We start from the raw sequence: 15405 nt of genomic DNA, 5'->3' as shown, positions 1-15405 counted from the left end.
TACTATGAAGTTTGTTGCTTCAATACTCTCTGTGCAGTTACTTGCCTGACAGACGCCGCCCTTTTGTGCAAAATGAGTAGCTCAGAAGCCTCGACCGTGGGTCGACTAGGTGAAGATTTCATTGGTTTTAAAACCTTTACAATGGTCGTTCGTTGACTTGACAAGCCTGGCATGTCCTGGGTATGTGTAAGCAGCCTTGAACTTTCTAATGGCTTGCAAACCTCTTAGCTATATCCATCTTTCCAACAACAAGTGTTACATTGACACTCAAGGTTTTGGACAAGAATCAGCCCTACAAATTGTGAGCTAATTTGAAACTGACCACAGGGTTCCACCCACTTTGGCAAGTATTACCTTTAGATATTTCTGCAGGAAAAACAAAATAAAAAATGTTCTTCCGTTTGGAATCGCGAATATGTATGGCATTATCAGCTTTTCCCTTCATGAACCCTTGGAACTCATAATGAGGCGGCAATACTGTACTGTGAAAAAATGCATACAAGGAGGGCTACTGGCATTTCCCCTGGCAGTGTTACCATACTCAAATACCAGGCCACCCGGAACCACTGGCAGTAATTTTAATGTGATCGAATGCACCCCTTTTTATGTTGTATTGTTCCCCCAGAAACGACCAGCGGCGGCTCCTCCGCTATGGCGGAGGAGCGTCGCCCCCCAACAGCAGCAGCCGCAGCTGCAAAACTATTACAGTAAAAACATAATAAACTATGTTTAATATGTTTTTACTGCAAAAGGGGCAGGGCCACTGGTGTGACAGGGACAGCCAAACATACATGCGCACTAGGCTCTGTCCAACCCGCCAACCCTCTGCCTCGGAGTGCCCAGCCAGGGTGTTCTGTCCAATTCTACCGCTGCTTTCATGCTGCCGGCAGCATGAAAGCAGTGTTAGGATTAGACGCAGGGCAGGATGGGGGCCTGAGCCTGTGCCTGCAGCTGAGTAGTGGTGCGGTGGTGGCACGGCAAAACAGGTTAAAAAAAAATATTATTAATTTTTTTCTTTTGCTCGATTCCCCTCAGCCGCGTGCCGTGCCGCCCCTTCTCCCTCCTGTGAGCCACAACTGGAAACGACCCGCTGCTGTCACTCTGCTACCAAAATGGACACGCCCTTAGAAACAACTTTTTTCTCACCTTGTGCAGGATTACGTCAACAGGATTTGGCATGAGACATGTCATAGCATGTGCAAAATCTCAGACAGTCCTCCAATTGACTGTAGGCTAGCAAAATACTGACAGTCTCCCTGGTGACCGAATCCAAAAGTCATCCCTGCGCTACAGCTGCGACCTCTGCAAAGACAGTGAAGGTCACCAGAGACATTGTAGCAATGGAAGTTAATTCACGCATCCACTGGCCCTGATGACATCACATGAAATGCTGTGTATGATCTTTGACTATGATAGTGCTAGAGTGCTATTTGCATACATTTATATTGAAAGCTCCAGGCACCATCATGCTAATAAACCATGACTGACAACAGGCGTAAATAAGCAACTGCTAAAATCATCAAAAAGGCAGACAGTATGATTACTTTCATGAGATCAGTGGCTGCATCTTTAGGGGTTGCAAAGTGACCCATAAATGATGTAACCAGCAACATACAGAAGGGTTAGAAACTGATACACCTAGAAGACACCTTGAAATGGCATCCCTGTGAAAAGTCACAGTGATGCACTATGCCCAGTGCTTAATTAGAGTTGGCAGTGGCAGGTAGGGTCCAACACCACTCATTTTTTAGGGACCAGCGTTTATTTTTCCTCAACAAACTTTGGTCCAGAGCAAAGAGAAGGGAGTAAGAGAAATACAGGAAAAGCAGTGTCAAGGGGAGAGTGGGGTGAAAAAGAGCTTGCAAAGTATAATAAAAAGGCAGGAAGTGTCTGGTGGTGGATTAAAGAGAGATGAGGTTGAATTAATACTAATCAGCCTTGGTATTTGGCACTCTGACTTTCGACAGCATTGGCAACATGGCATTCTGAACAAAATGTCGGGCCAGACACTTAGGGCCATATGTACGAACACTTTTTCCCATAGACACAGAATGGGTAAAAACCTTTGCTACATCTGGCCCTTATTCTTTTACAAGCTAAGCACTGGCTGAGGACAGTTTGGGTTTTCAAATGTCCTAAAACTTTCCTCAAGGACCCTCCCTGGTTGCCAACTGACTAGTTCTCTTCAACTATTTTGAATTTGGTCAAATCAAGGTCCTGCCCCTTGGCCCGTGCTGTCCTTCTTTGCCTGAGTTTTGTATGTAGTAGTAGTTTGTGGTGAGTACTTACAAGAAATCAAATATAGATTTTTTCTTTTTTCAGAAGAGGTGTTGAAATATGAAGTGTCTCCCAAAGTGCATAGTTTAGAGACCACCATTACTGATTAGTGGTTTAGGAATAGTTCTTTGTAGCACTGACTTAGAAGCCTTCGAACCTTTGGATCCAAATCACATAAAATTGCAAACATAGAGGATGGTTGTTTTTGTGACTTTTACTTCCGTGAGCGAATTGCAGTCATCATTTGCTAAAGAATCTAAAATGTTTTTCCACAACGATTAGCTTAGGATGGACCTACAGCTGGGGCGTACCAGGGTCCTTATCTTCTTAGACCTCTCAGCTGCCTTTGATGTGGTGGACAATATCATCCTCCTGGACTATTTAAGGCATTTGGGATAGGAGCTTGGTTTTGCAATGGTTCTCCTCCTTCTTGACAAACAGTTCACAAACTGTTCAGCTAGTGCCCTTCATTTCCGAAAGCATGAGGGTCTCTCCTGATGTGCCCAAGGACTCTTCACTATCACTTCATTTTTTAATATCTACGTGGAATGCCTAACATGTACGCAGATAATATACAGATCCTGCTAAGGTTAAACAATAATTCAGGCATTTACTCTGTGTTCCAACAGATTCTGCAGTTCATCTGATCTTGGATAGGGAGCAATAGGCTTAGCTTAATGCATACAAAACAGAGGTTTTCGTTGTCAGCAATCGGGTAAATCTCTGGTCAGGCAAGCAACTTTTGGCCTAAAACAAAAGGTCCTCCACACACTCCCCCTTTGGTGATCCAAAGTCTGGGGGTCAGAATGATACACGTTTGTGAATGGAGGATCAGATTTCAGTTGCATTCTGGTGTCATCATTTCTGCATCATGCGCAAAATCTCTACATATTTAGATGCCGGACAATAAGCATCTGGTGCCCAGAGCCTTGACTGGCTCTAGATCTGATTTTGCAATTGCAATGTACCAATGTACTTGATTAAAAGATTGCAGACGGTGCACAGGCATTTAAAAATCAGACTACATGAGCCACGTGTCTCATTTACAATGGACACCAATAAACCTGCACTAACTTCCCCAACAACATAGCAGTCTCCGTCGCACCACTTATCACCAACTCCCCAGCCTACATCCTCTTAGGAGACCTCAACTTTCACCTGGAGAACCTCACAGACCCCAATTCAGTTGCACTCCTCAAAAGCCTTGGAAACCTCAGGCTCATCCTCAGTCTACAAATCTGGGAAACCAAGCAGAAGGACCTATCAGACCACATTGACACCAGCACCAACAGCAGCAAAGAAATGTTTTCTATTATCAAGGACTTAACCCCCTACCCCCCACAGCCACTGCCAGCATCATCTCACCATCTTAAGTACTCTGCAACAATCTCTTAAACTTCTTCAGCAGCAAATTCACAGCTATATACGTTAACGTTAACCTCCAACCTGACACTACCAACCTCACAGCCAGTCTGTGCATCTCAGATGGATTGCACATCCTGATGACATGAAACACCATCAGCACAAACTAAACCACTGCAATAATGAAGACCATCCACTGTCAGAACCCTGCCTTCACCACACCTTCAACAAAGGATTCATCCCCATCAGCAAAGCCTTCTCACTCTCAATCCTTCTAAGGAAGAAGAGAAAGTCCATCGCCTGGACCCAAAAAGATCCTTGGCATTCTACCTTGATCGTACAAAAGCGTATGATCAACTCTTTGTCTGTTATGTGGGTGTGAAGAAAGGTCTGGCAGTGCAGAAGCAGGCCATCTCCAGATGGGACGTTCTCTGTATCACGATCCTCAGCACCTCCATCAACACAGCCACATTCTCAGAAGTCTGTAACATGGCCAAACTTGCAAATTACAGACTGATCTCCCTCCTACTATATCTTGCCAATGTCCTAGAAAAACCCATAAACAGATGCCAAGCCGGCCACCTCGCCAACTACCAGCTCCTCAATACCACGGCATCAGGCTTTAGGCCAAATCACAGCACAGAAACAACCCTCATCACGGCAAAAGATGACGCCAGGAGGATCCTAGACAAAGGAGAAGCCACGGGACTCATCCTACTGGACCTCTCAGCGATCTTCGACATGGTCTCCCACCCCATCCTGATCAGATGACTGCGCAAGGCTAGCATTCAAGGACTCCCTCCGATGGATTTGTGCTTTCGTAACTAAAAGGACCCAAGCAATCAACCTGTCTCTTTACTGTTCATAAGCCTGGGAACTCATGTGTAGAGTACCTTAAAACTCATCTCTCAGCCCAACCCTCTTCAACATCTACATAATTTCATTGGTTGACATCATCTGCGCACACCGCATCAACATACTATCCTACAGCACCGACACCCAACTGATATCCCCCAGCACAAGGAACAACTCCAACCTGCATGATCGAAGTTGCCACCTGGATGAAGTTCAACTGTCTCAATTTGAACAGAGACAAGACAGAAGTGGAGATCTTCGGAAAGCATGCCTCACTGTGGGACTCCACCAGATGGCCTACAGATCTCAGACCCACCCCAGCCCACAAGCAAGAAACGTTGGGAATATCATTGACAACAAACTGGACATGACTACCCAGATCAACACCGTTGCTTCCTGTATTTCCATACTCTGAGGATGCTGAGAAAGATTTATACTTGGCCACCGAACAACACCAGAACCTTCACCTAGGCCCTCATCATCAGCAGACTGGAGTATGGCAACTCACTCTCCGCAGGAATCACAAACCAACTCACTAAAAGAATACAGACCATCCAGAACGCAGCAGCTAGACTCAACCTCATCCTCCCATGCTAGTCTCACAGCACACGATACCTGAGGGAAATCCACAGGCTCCCATTACTTAAGTGCAGACAGTTGAAGCTCTTCATCCGCACAGAGCACTATACAACTCATGTCCAGCCTATCTGAACATACATTTCCACCAACTCTATAGGTACATCTGCTCGGCCAGACTCTTATTAGCACACGTCCCATGCATCCACTGAAACAGATATGGAGGTCAAGCCTTCTCATACATTGCTCCTTAAACATGGAACCTCCCACTTCACATTAGAGCCTCCTCCTCTCTTCTTGATTTAGGCAAGAAGCCGAAAACCTGATTCTTTAAGTAAGTACCCCTGACCTTGAATTAGCCTCATGCGAAGCGCCAGGATACCCTCGCTGGGGATAGTCCACTATACAAATACATATAACATAAAGTAATGTAACATAGCATTATGTAACATAGATAACCATAAAAACAGAGGATGCAGTTCAATATTGTATACCTAGTTGATCCGCACCCTACACTGGCTCCCTGTGGAGAAGCACAACCAATTCAAGGTGCTATGCGCAGGTGCGCCTAGCTTGCCCCTTTTGCTTCGGCCTCTTTGACCTACCTAGTTGTTAAGATCGGCAGACCTTAACGTAGCAGTGATTTAATGCTTCAAGCTGGCCAGACAGGGAGGAAGGTCCTTCCACTTCTTGACACCTGCGCTATTGAACAAACTGCCTATTTCACGTAAGGAACGTATATAATTACTTTAGTTTCAAGAAGCAACTTAAGACCTTGCTATTTTAGGTCTGTGTGTCTCTCTTGTTGATGCATCAGGCGACCTGGGAAGCTCTTGGTTATATCAGTCCTTTTATTGCAGTGCTCCTACTTTGATCAAAACACTGTTTGGATTATTACATACCTTCTATGTAACTGAGGTCCACAAGAGGTCACTTTTTAAAGATCCCTAGATTCCTCAAAGCCAGATCTAGAGGGCATTGATATGCTGTGTGCAGGCCTGGGCTGTGGAATTCCATATAGGCCCATGTGCATGCCCCGCCCTCCTTGTTGACGTTTAGGCACAACCTCAAGACCTGGCTATTCCAGCAGGCATACCAATAACTCTAACAAGTATGCGTCTCTCAGGCCACTTACTCAAGCACCTAGAGACCCCTGGTGATAATGCAGGCTCCAAATTGGAATTAACATAATATAAGAGTCTATGTGCTCCTTTTCGTCGACTCTTTCTCTAGGCATTGCATAGTTCCATATGAACCAGGAAATAATTCCTCAACTTTTTTCCTCCAATCCTCTGATTAGAGAGTGCCTTCTCCTTTTAGGGTCCATGCAGTTAGGGTCACAGGAATATCATGTTATGATTGAAGAGAGCTACAGGGCAGTCAATTTGTTTACTCCACGTGCCTTTTTGTTAACAATGAGCTCTGTATGCTGGCTCCAGGGCTGATTCTCATCTTGGGCAAACCATACATGAAATATCATTAGTTGAAACCATGGTGTTTTTCATGAATACCACTGCCCGTTGTGCCGCGGCCTACCACGGCGCACACAGAGAAACTGAGTTGGGACGCGGCTGGGGCTGCGGTGCAATTCCTCGGCCGCTGGGCATGCCGCTCCCTTTTTTTCGGCATTTCCTCACATGAGGCCCTAGGTTTGGCATTGGGCCTCGGCGAGCTTGGGGCGCGGCGAGCTTGGGGCGCGGCGCGGCCTAGGAGTTAACAGTGGGCCCCCATTCCTCCCACTATATCACGTACCTGGTCTTTTGCCTTACTCTGTTCTTTTTCTTTTCTGTTTTGTTCTTCTTTTTCTTGTCTGCCTCATTTTTGGGTGGAGCCATGTTCTTCTTCTTCTTCCCAGCATGTCTTTCTCTTCCATGCATGCATCAGGATCCCTTTCTAACATGGCATCTTCATCTGTATTCCCTATGGTAGTTTTTCCCAATCTAACATGGCGTCTTTTCCTTCCTGAATGTCACTTCCTGTTCTTGGGTATATAAGGACTGAGACTCTTGGTCTCATTGGGCTGCAACACTTCCTTTCGTGGTGATCACGCTCCGGTTTTCCAGCCTTTCTTTTGCCTTTTTTCTGGTCCTTCCAGTTATATTTTTGCTATTGAAGACTTCCCTTTTCCCGGTTCCTTTTTTTTTTCTGTTCCAGCCTTTGAGGTTTTTTCCTTCAGGTTTTTTCTCAGGGACTCCTTTTGGAGGGCAAGGACTACCTTGACGTTCCCTAGTCAGCAGCACCGTGGCTACCACAAAGGGTCGTCCATATCTTGGTTTACAGGACCTACAAGAGGCAAGACCATCCTGCAGATACATCTGGTCCTTCCCGTAAGCGACGAGTCAACTGTGACACTGCCAAATGTTTTTTGTATCTATGTATGTGATATATATAGAGTGCAGACCCTTATTAAGGATAAGATTCCCAAGGCTTTCGGTTAAAATATATGTATGCATGTTGTATTGACAAATCCCCTGTCCCATTCCATTTAGTCTACAGAGCCAGAGGACATGCTGCTTACAGAGATATTTTTGGCTCCTTCATCAACTCCTCCCAGTCTAGAGTTGATTCCGCCAAGCGTTGTGTTTGACAGCATCCCAATCTAAGGTGGCTGGTATGTCACCAAGTCTGTTGGAATTAGGTCCATGAAAGATCACTTTGAAAATGATGGACTTTGAGCAAAAGACAGCACATAGAGGGTCATTACGATTTTGGCGGGTTTCCCCACCAAGATCTGCGCTGATGGTCAACAGAAGACCGCCAGCGCGAAGAACCCCCCAGCCAGCCACATAAAGAACATCCAGCTGAGCCGGTGGGTGGAAACAGTGTTTCTGCCCGCCCGCCCAGTTGGAAACAGGGCCTGAACATTGGCCGCGAGTCACTCATTCCGCCAGCCTTTCCCTGGCGGTGTAAGCTGCCAGGGAAAGGCTGGTGGAATTTGACTCATTATCCGGAGGGCAGCGCTGCTTGCTGGTGGCGGGAGCCTGGCGGTGGCGACGGTTCAGCCACGTGCGTAATATGGCGGTCTGGATCGCCATGCCGTTGGCAGCAATTACCGCCACCGCCGGCATGGCGGTCCAGACCGCCAAGTTCATTATGAGGGCCATAGTGTCCCTGACACACTGGGGTATACTCAGAGCATGCAAGGACGACTACAATGTGGGCACTGACAGTGTACCAGTACTTGAAGGGACATTGTGTGTGTCCCCATTTGCTAGCACTATATTTGCCATGCAGGGGCGGCTCCTCCATTAGGGCGGAGGAGTGTTTCCCCTCCGCCAGCAGCTGTAGCTGCAAACCTTTTACAAAAAACGATGATAACCTCTGTTTATTATTGTTTTTTGGTAAAGGGGGCAGGGCTAGGGGATGACAAGCAGTGAGGGGGAGTGCACAGCACTCCCCCTCAGAGTGCATGTGTGTTTGGCCAGCAGTCTCGGGCCGGCCAAACACCCATGCACAGTAGGCTCTCTCCAGCCCAGCAACACGGTTGCCGGGCTGGAGAGAGCCTGCACAGGCTCCCAGTCTGCCTGGGAGCGCCCTGACTGGGCTCTCCCAGCCAATCTTGATGCTGCTTTAAGCAGTGTCAGGATTGGCGCCGCAGAGCAGGCTGGGAGCCTGTGTCTGCAGCCCGGAGCTACAAGGGACAGAGGAGCGGTGCGGCGGCAATGGAGGAGGTAAGTGTTTTTAAAAAAATACATATTTTTTATTTAATTTATTTTTATTTACCCCCCCCCCGCGCATTGGCCTACCCATTCTGCTTGCCGCAAGCCGAGACTGTTGCCATGAGGGAAGGTGGTGGATTTTCCATGGAAATGTTTATCCAACATAAGTGACTTCTCCCATGGGGAGTACTGTACTTGATGTAGTTTGACCTGGTTTAGCAGTCTAAATGTCAACCCTATCCACGCAGCTGTTGCAACCTATGGTGATTTCCTAACATTTCTTAAAAAGAAAACTCGAGATACAAACATCTAAGGAGGAAAATACGGGGTGACTAAAGCGTAAAATGAAAAAAATATTCGGCAGTATCTATGAAGGGAACGAGCACAGGTCAAAGCACGATAGAGGTATATATAGAGGGGGGAGATTAAGGAGGGCTGTGTGTGTGTGTGTGTGTTGTTGTTGAATTAAGGGAATCGTTAAGTAAGATTGACTCTTTACACCCACCAGTTAGAAATACACAATTAGCTTTCTGACTGCCCCCCCCCCCCCCCCGCACGCCAGTTTCATGCGGCCCAGGGAAAGCTCAAGTACTCGGAAACACAGGGCGACAAGGGTGTTCCCTTGATCACAAGAATCTGGAATCGCCCTCCTCTAAGCTGGACGCCTGGATCCGCAGTCCACAGGATCCGCTCCCAGGCACATTCCATGAAAGCACATATCTTTAGACTGAGAACTCCCATGCGTACAACACTCTTCCAGGCTCACACGTTGTGTAAATCCCGATGGAAGCAATTCAAGTTATTCAAACACTGCCCTGATAAGAACACTGCCCGGAGTCCCACGTGGTGCCCCATGGCGGAACTAAAGTGAAAACGAAGTGAACTGGCCCCAGGTGCGTTTTACGAGAAACCAGCGACCTGTGCGACTGCGGCATACAGCTGCAGAGAGGTGAAAGGGTAACAAAGCAAGGGACCGATCAGAGCAGGGAAAGGAAGCTGCTGGAGCGTGAGAAACATTAAATGGGAGACGAGGAAGACTGCAGGATACCGGGATATAAGCTGGGGCGAAGATCAGGGGACGGGGGGCAGAGGGACAAGTGGTAATGCAGGGAACAAGAGAGATGGGCATGGAACAGGGGACGGGAGGAGACGAGTCAAAAGGGCAGAGAATGAGAAGGGGTGAGGAGCAGAGTACAGGGGTAGGGAGAGGAGGCGGGACAGGGGCTGGGGTGTGAGCTAGAGGGAGGGGGAGAGACCAAAAGTAGGGTAGGGAGCAGTGGTCTAGAGAACAGGGAATAAAGGGCGGTGGGAGAGGCCGAAGGGTCGAGAGCAGAAGACAGAGGGGTAGGCAGCAGGAGACAGGGGTACAAGAGACAGATGTCGTCTAGGTAGCAAGAGACAAGGGCAGAGAGGGGGAGACCGAGGGGACAAAGAAAGAGCCAGAGGTAGCAAGAGACTGGCAGACGAAGGGGGTACCAGACAAAGGTGCAGGCAGTAAAAAGCAGGGCAGTGGCAAGAGATACAGGGGCAGGTAACAAGAGACAAAGGAGGCGGGGGCAAGAGGGAGCAAGAGACAGGCAGGCGATGACTGCAAGAAACAGGTCAGTGGCAAGAGATGCAGGGGCAAAGGACGTGAGACAAAGGGACGGGAAGACAGAGTGCAAGAGACAGATGGGCAGAGTGCAAGAGACACAGGTGTATGGGGCTGCTGAACAGGAATAAAGGGGTGGGGTGGACAGCAAGGGTCAGAGGAGTAGCAGACAAGGGCCAGAGTGGTTGAAGACAAGAGAGAGGGTGGGGGCAATAGACAGAGGGGCGGGGAACAAAGAGACGGAGTGGTTGGGGAAAAGGGAAACTAGGGATCAGCAAATAAAGGGAAAAGGGCAGAGAGAAAGTGCCAGAGAGTTAGGAGACAGAGGGGTGCAGGAAAGAAAGACGCAGATGCAAGAGGCAGGGACTAGAGTGGTAGGAGGCAGGAGGTCAGGAAGCAGGAGACAGAGGGGTATGGAACATGAGACAGAAGGTAGGAGCATGAGACAGAGGGTAGGCAGAAGAGACAGGGGTATGGAAGAAGAGACAGAGGGTAGGAACAAGAGACGGGTATGGAAGAAGAGACAGTGGGTAGGAACAAGAGACGGGTACGGAAGAAGAGACGGAGGCAAAGGAACAAGAGACGGGTATGGAAGAAGAGACGGAGGCAAAGGAACAAGAGATGGGTATGAAAGAAGAGACAGCAGGTTATGGAAGAAGAGACAGAGGGTAGGAACAAGAGACGGGTATGGAAGAAGAGACAGCAGTGTGGGAGAAGAGGGAAAAAAACACAGGGAAGAGCAGAGAGAGGCAGGTGTCAATTGTCAAGGTGACAGAGAGCGAAGGAGAGAGGGGTACGGGCAAAAGAGAGCAGGTATGGAGCAAGAGAGAAGCGTGGGGAGGAAGAGACCAAGGGGCAAGAGGCAGCTGGGCAAGGTAAAGAGCAGGAGACAGGGGCAGGAAGTAGGAGAGGGAGAGACATGAGTCAAGGGACAGCAGTGTATGGAGCAAGGGACAGTGGCGAAGGGAGCTGGAGACTGAGGAGTACCACGGTAAGAGAATTCTAGGCGAAAGAGAGGGGGTAGAGAGCAAGAGACAGGGTAGAGGGCAAAAGACAGGGGTAGGTAGCAGGAGACAGTGGGTAGGGTGCAAAAGACACTATGGTGGCGAGCAATGCGGATAGAGGGCAAGAGACTGGGGGTGTAAGGAGCAAGAGACAGTGGGGTAGCAAGAAGCAGAGTGTGGGTAAGAGACGGAGTAGAGAGCAAGGGGCAGAGGGTAGCAAGAAGCAGAGTGTGGGTAAGAGACGGAGGGGTAGAGAGCAAGAGACAGCGGGGTAAAAGAAAAGGACAAAAGGATATGGAGCAAGGGACAGAGGGGTAAAGGTCAAAGGGCCAAGGGTTGTTGAGCAAGAGACAGAAGGGTAAGGAGCAGTAGAGAGACACTGAGGCAATGGGGTGATGCCTGGAACGAAAGAGAGAGGAGTAGAGATAGAGAGGAGTAGGGAGACAGACAGGGGTAGGGAGAGACAGAGATAGGGAGAAAGCCAGAATTAGGGAAATGGACAGAGGTAGGGAGAGACAGTCGGGAATTTCTCTTAAACAAGAACTGTTGGCTGTGCAATGTAAGACATGCAGGCCCATATTTATACTTTTTGACGCTGAACTGCGCTAACGCAGTTCAGCGTCAAAAGGTTTACTTCCAGCTAGCGCCATACCAAGACGCCGGCCAGGTGTCATATTTATGGTATGATGCTAGCCGGCGGTAAGGCCCAGCTAGCGTCATAGAAAAGGACGCTAGTCGGGTGGGGGAGGCGTAGGGGGAACAGGGGCTTTAGCGTCAAGGATGACACTACAACGGGCAGAGGCAAAACAAGTGCCTCTGCCCAGACTAGCGTCATTTTCTGTCGTTAGAATCCCATGGACATGGCTCTTGTCTCAGTTACGAGAGGAGTCATGCCCCCCAGCTCAATGGGCACTTCGAAAAAAATATATATACTTAACCATATCTACCTCTAACTACCTGGGATGTGGTCCCCCCATCCTTAGGTGTCTTCCTGGTGTGGGTGGGTAAGGGTGTCCCTGGGGCCAGTGAAGGGCACCTGTGGGCTCTTTCCATGATCTCTGACCATGGAAAAAGGCCCACAGGTCCCCTAACGCCTGACCTTACCCAGACGTTAAATAATGGCGCTAAGCAAGCTTAGCGCCTTTTTTAAGGCTCCCATTCCCCTGTGCTAGATTTTAGCACGGGGATGAATATGGTGCTAAGGCCATATCGTTGTTTTCTGTACGGGAACGCCCACCTTGCATCTCATTGATGCAAGGTAGGTTTCGTCCAGAAAATGGCGTAAACTTCATAACTTTGGCGATAGACGTGTCTAGCGCCAAAGTATAAATATGGAGTTAGGTTTGCGCTGAATTAGCGTAAAACAAAACAAAAAATGACGCTAATTCAGCGCAAACCGTGTCTGAATATGGGCCGTAGTGAGTGAACTTGCAGTACATGATCAAGGGACAGGCACGTGGGCCATGAGACTGGGAGGAAGACATAGAGCATGAGAGCGAGTGGGGCTAGAGAGGCACACATACAGTGTAATGAGAGTCCACAACGTAGGATCGGTCTAGATTCAGACACACCGGCTGAGGCTTCCTCACCCAGCCGGTGGTTGGGGTGGGGAAGGGAGGGGAAAGACAAAAAGAGTGCAGCACTCTGAGCCAGAGACCGGAGCAGCCGATCTGTCAGAGACAGCGCGGTTTGTAGAGTGCAGCAATGGCTAACATTTGCTCCCGCGGTGGGTGTTGGGGGTAGGGGAGGGGGCAGCGGAGTGGGGCGAACTCTGGTGGTCCTTTTCAGCACAGAACGCTGAGCAAAGTGATAGGCTAGGGGTGGGCCCTGGGGAGCCCTCGATGTACTTTTCAGGGGGTCCCTCAAGTTTCGATAGGCCACTGAGGTGCAAACAGATACATGGAATGGTATGTGGATCGAAAAGACCGAATGAAAACGTAAAGACAGACACTGGGGCAAGAAAACAAGAGACAGAAGGATAGACAGAGGCACGAGAACATTCCACCCACAAACCTTATAAAATGCCCCTTCTCTTGTTACAGCCCCTTTCCTGCAGCCCACAGCCGTATTTGTACTGCGCTGCGCCGGTGCTCTTTGAAACCAGCACAGGGAAGAACCTGAGAAAGAGAGGGACACAAAGACGATAGGTAGTGACAGGGGACTGACGGGGGGTAGGGGCGACGAAAATAGGGGCGTGGGAGGAAGAAAAGTAGAAACCGAAGTCGTGCGGGGGGCAGAAAATCACCTGATCTCCTGGTGCCTTAAAAACATTTGACCTAGTGTAATGTAATTGGTGCTCATGTAAAGCGCTCCAGTGCTCTTGGGCTGAGTTCGCGCTATAACACTGCCAACTAAATATACTAAAAAGAACGTAGAGTGGTTGGAAAATATAAATAACATGGTAGTCATTGGATGAGGGAATAAAACATTGAGTAGACTAGACAGACGGTGACAGGGACGGGAAAACCACGAACGAGAGAGAACTGTCAGAGAATAGGAGCGCCCAGTGTCAGAAAGAAGTGGGCAAAGCGGTAAGGAGCAGATTTGGGGAAGCGGAGGTACGGTTTCGGGAAGGAGTGCAGTGCCAGGCAGCACTGAGAGCACAACACATTCGAAAGAGCAAACGGGGCAGGCGGACCCCGCACTCAGTTGTCCGGGGAGGAGGCGCAATCCTGGGAAGTGGCACAAGCCCACCGGTGGTCCCTGGGCTGAGAGGCTGCCTTAATGGAATTCTGGTTCTCAGCCCGGGAGCTCCTCACGCAAAGAAGGAGAACACGTCACTCACTATGTACCCGCCGAAACAATCCCAGGAAAAAATAAAACACAGCCTGAAGGTATTGAACAAGTAGTTCGGAAGAGGGACGCGCGCGGCGGTTTCCAGAAACAAGCAGTGAGGAGCGCCTTCCAGTCAGGAAACACAGCTCCAATTAACCCCCCTCCCGCCCTGCCCCGCACTTTCCTGTGGCACAGAGGCAACCCTTCTAGCCTGCCCTAGACCTCTCACCGCACCTTCCCTGCCCCACTCCAACTTCCTCCCAGCCCAAACTTACCCCACCCAAACTTAAGGCAGCATGAATGACCAGGGCGCAGAGGGCAGGAGGCAACCCTTCCATCCAGCCCTACACTCCCCATACTTTATTCCCTGCCCCAACGAGAGCATATTCCAGCCGGCTCCCCAACACCTCCCCTGTCCTACCGCGGCCCAGCCCAGGCTTACCCCAAGCCTGAGGCAGCAGGAGCAGGGCGAAGGCGCACAGGGCAGGCGGCAGTCCTCCCATCTTCTCCCGGGCTGGGCAGAGGCAGCTCTGAGCTCAGAGGGTAGGGAGGCAGCAGACAGACATCCCGCGGATGATTCAGCGGCGCTGGGGTGAGGGCAGCAGGTAGGGGACCGCCGGCCCCCGTGGGGGATGTGGCTCGGGCAGGATTGAGTCAGTGCGACTGGGAGAACGTAAGCGAGTACCAGCCTCCCTCTGTCAGACAGGAGCCCCTCCCTCTCCCTGCATCCGAGGGCCGAGCCTCAGCGTAGTGTCAGGGCTGGAAATGTCCCCAGTGAGGCTCTACATACAGGGTACATCCTACTGCCCCCTTCCGCCAGTGCACGCTCCGTTGGCCACACGGACAGCTTATTGGGGCAAAGGCCACGCCCACAGGGACTCCAAAGTAAACCCAAACATTACTCTCGCGCGACCGATATGGAACAATAGGCAAGTATGCAGAAGTCACATTTCTAGAGGGCACACGGACAGCCTTTGTATCCAGAGGACTGACACGGCAAGAGTCAAAGCACGAGTAAGCCACCAAAAGATGTAATGCATGCGACAAATGTCATGGAAAAATATGATAAAGATATTAAAATGAAAAAAAAATACATTATGTGCCTTAAGCACATACCAGTTAATCACTAAATTGAGTGATATTTATTGGAAGGAATCTATTGTAATCATGAAAAATCGAAGAATGCCCCTATGCCCTGACATCGTTGCAAGGAGTTAGCCAAAATGTGACTATTTTCATGTTCTCTAGTTATATAGTCTGTAATATGAAGCAAAATTTTACGTTAACCGTAGAGCGCAGATCCTGT

General features: G+C 49.3%; 1 protein-coding gene across 1 annotated transcript in view; it reads right to left on the bottom strand.

Moving 5' to 3' along the window:
- ITGB3 (integrin subunit beta 3) overlaps positions 1-14922 on the bottom strand; it is a 303301-nt gene extending 288379 nt beyond the window's left edge. Inside the window, exon 1 of the mRNA XM_069237983.1 lies at positions 14542-14922. Coding sequence (XP_069094084.1) covers positions 14542-14602 — 61 coding nt within the window. The 5' untranslated portion in view covers positions 14603-14922. The remainder of the gene's footprint in view (positions 1-14541) is intronic.
- Between the last annotated feature and the right edge of the window lie 483 nt (positions 14923-15405).

This window comes from Pleurodeles waltl, chromosome 6 (assembly GCF_031143425.1).
Source record: "Pleurodeles waltl isolate 20211129_DDA chromosome 6, aPleWal1.hap1.20221129, whole genome shotgun sequence".
NCBI lineage: Eukaryota > Metazoa > Chordata > Amphibia > Caudata > Salamandridae > Pleurodeles > Pleurodeles waltl.
This window is presented reverse-complemented; position numbering and strand designations above follow the sequence as displayed.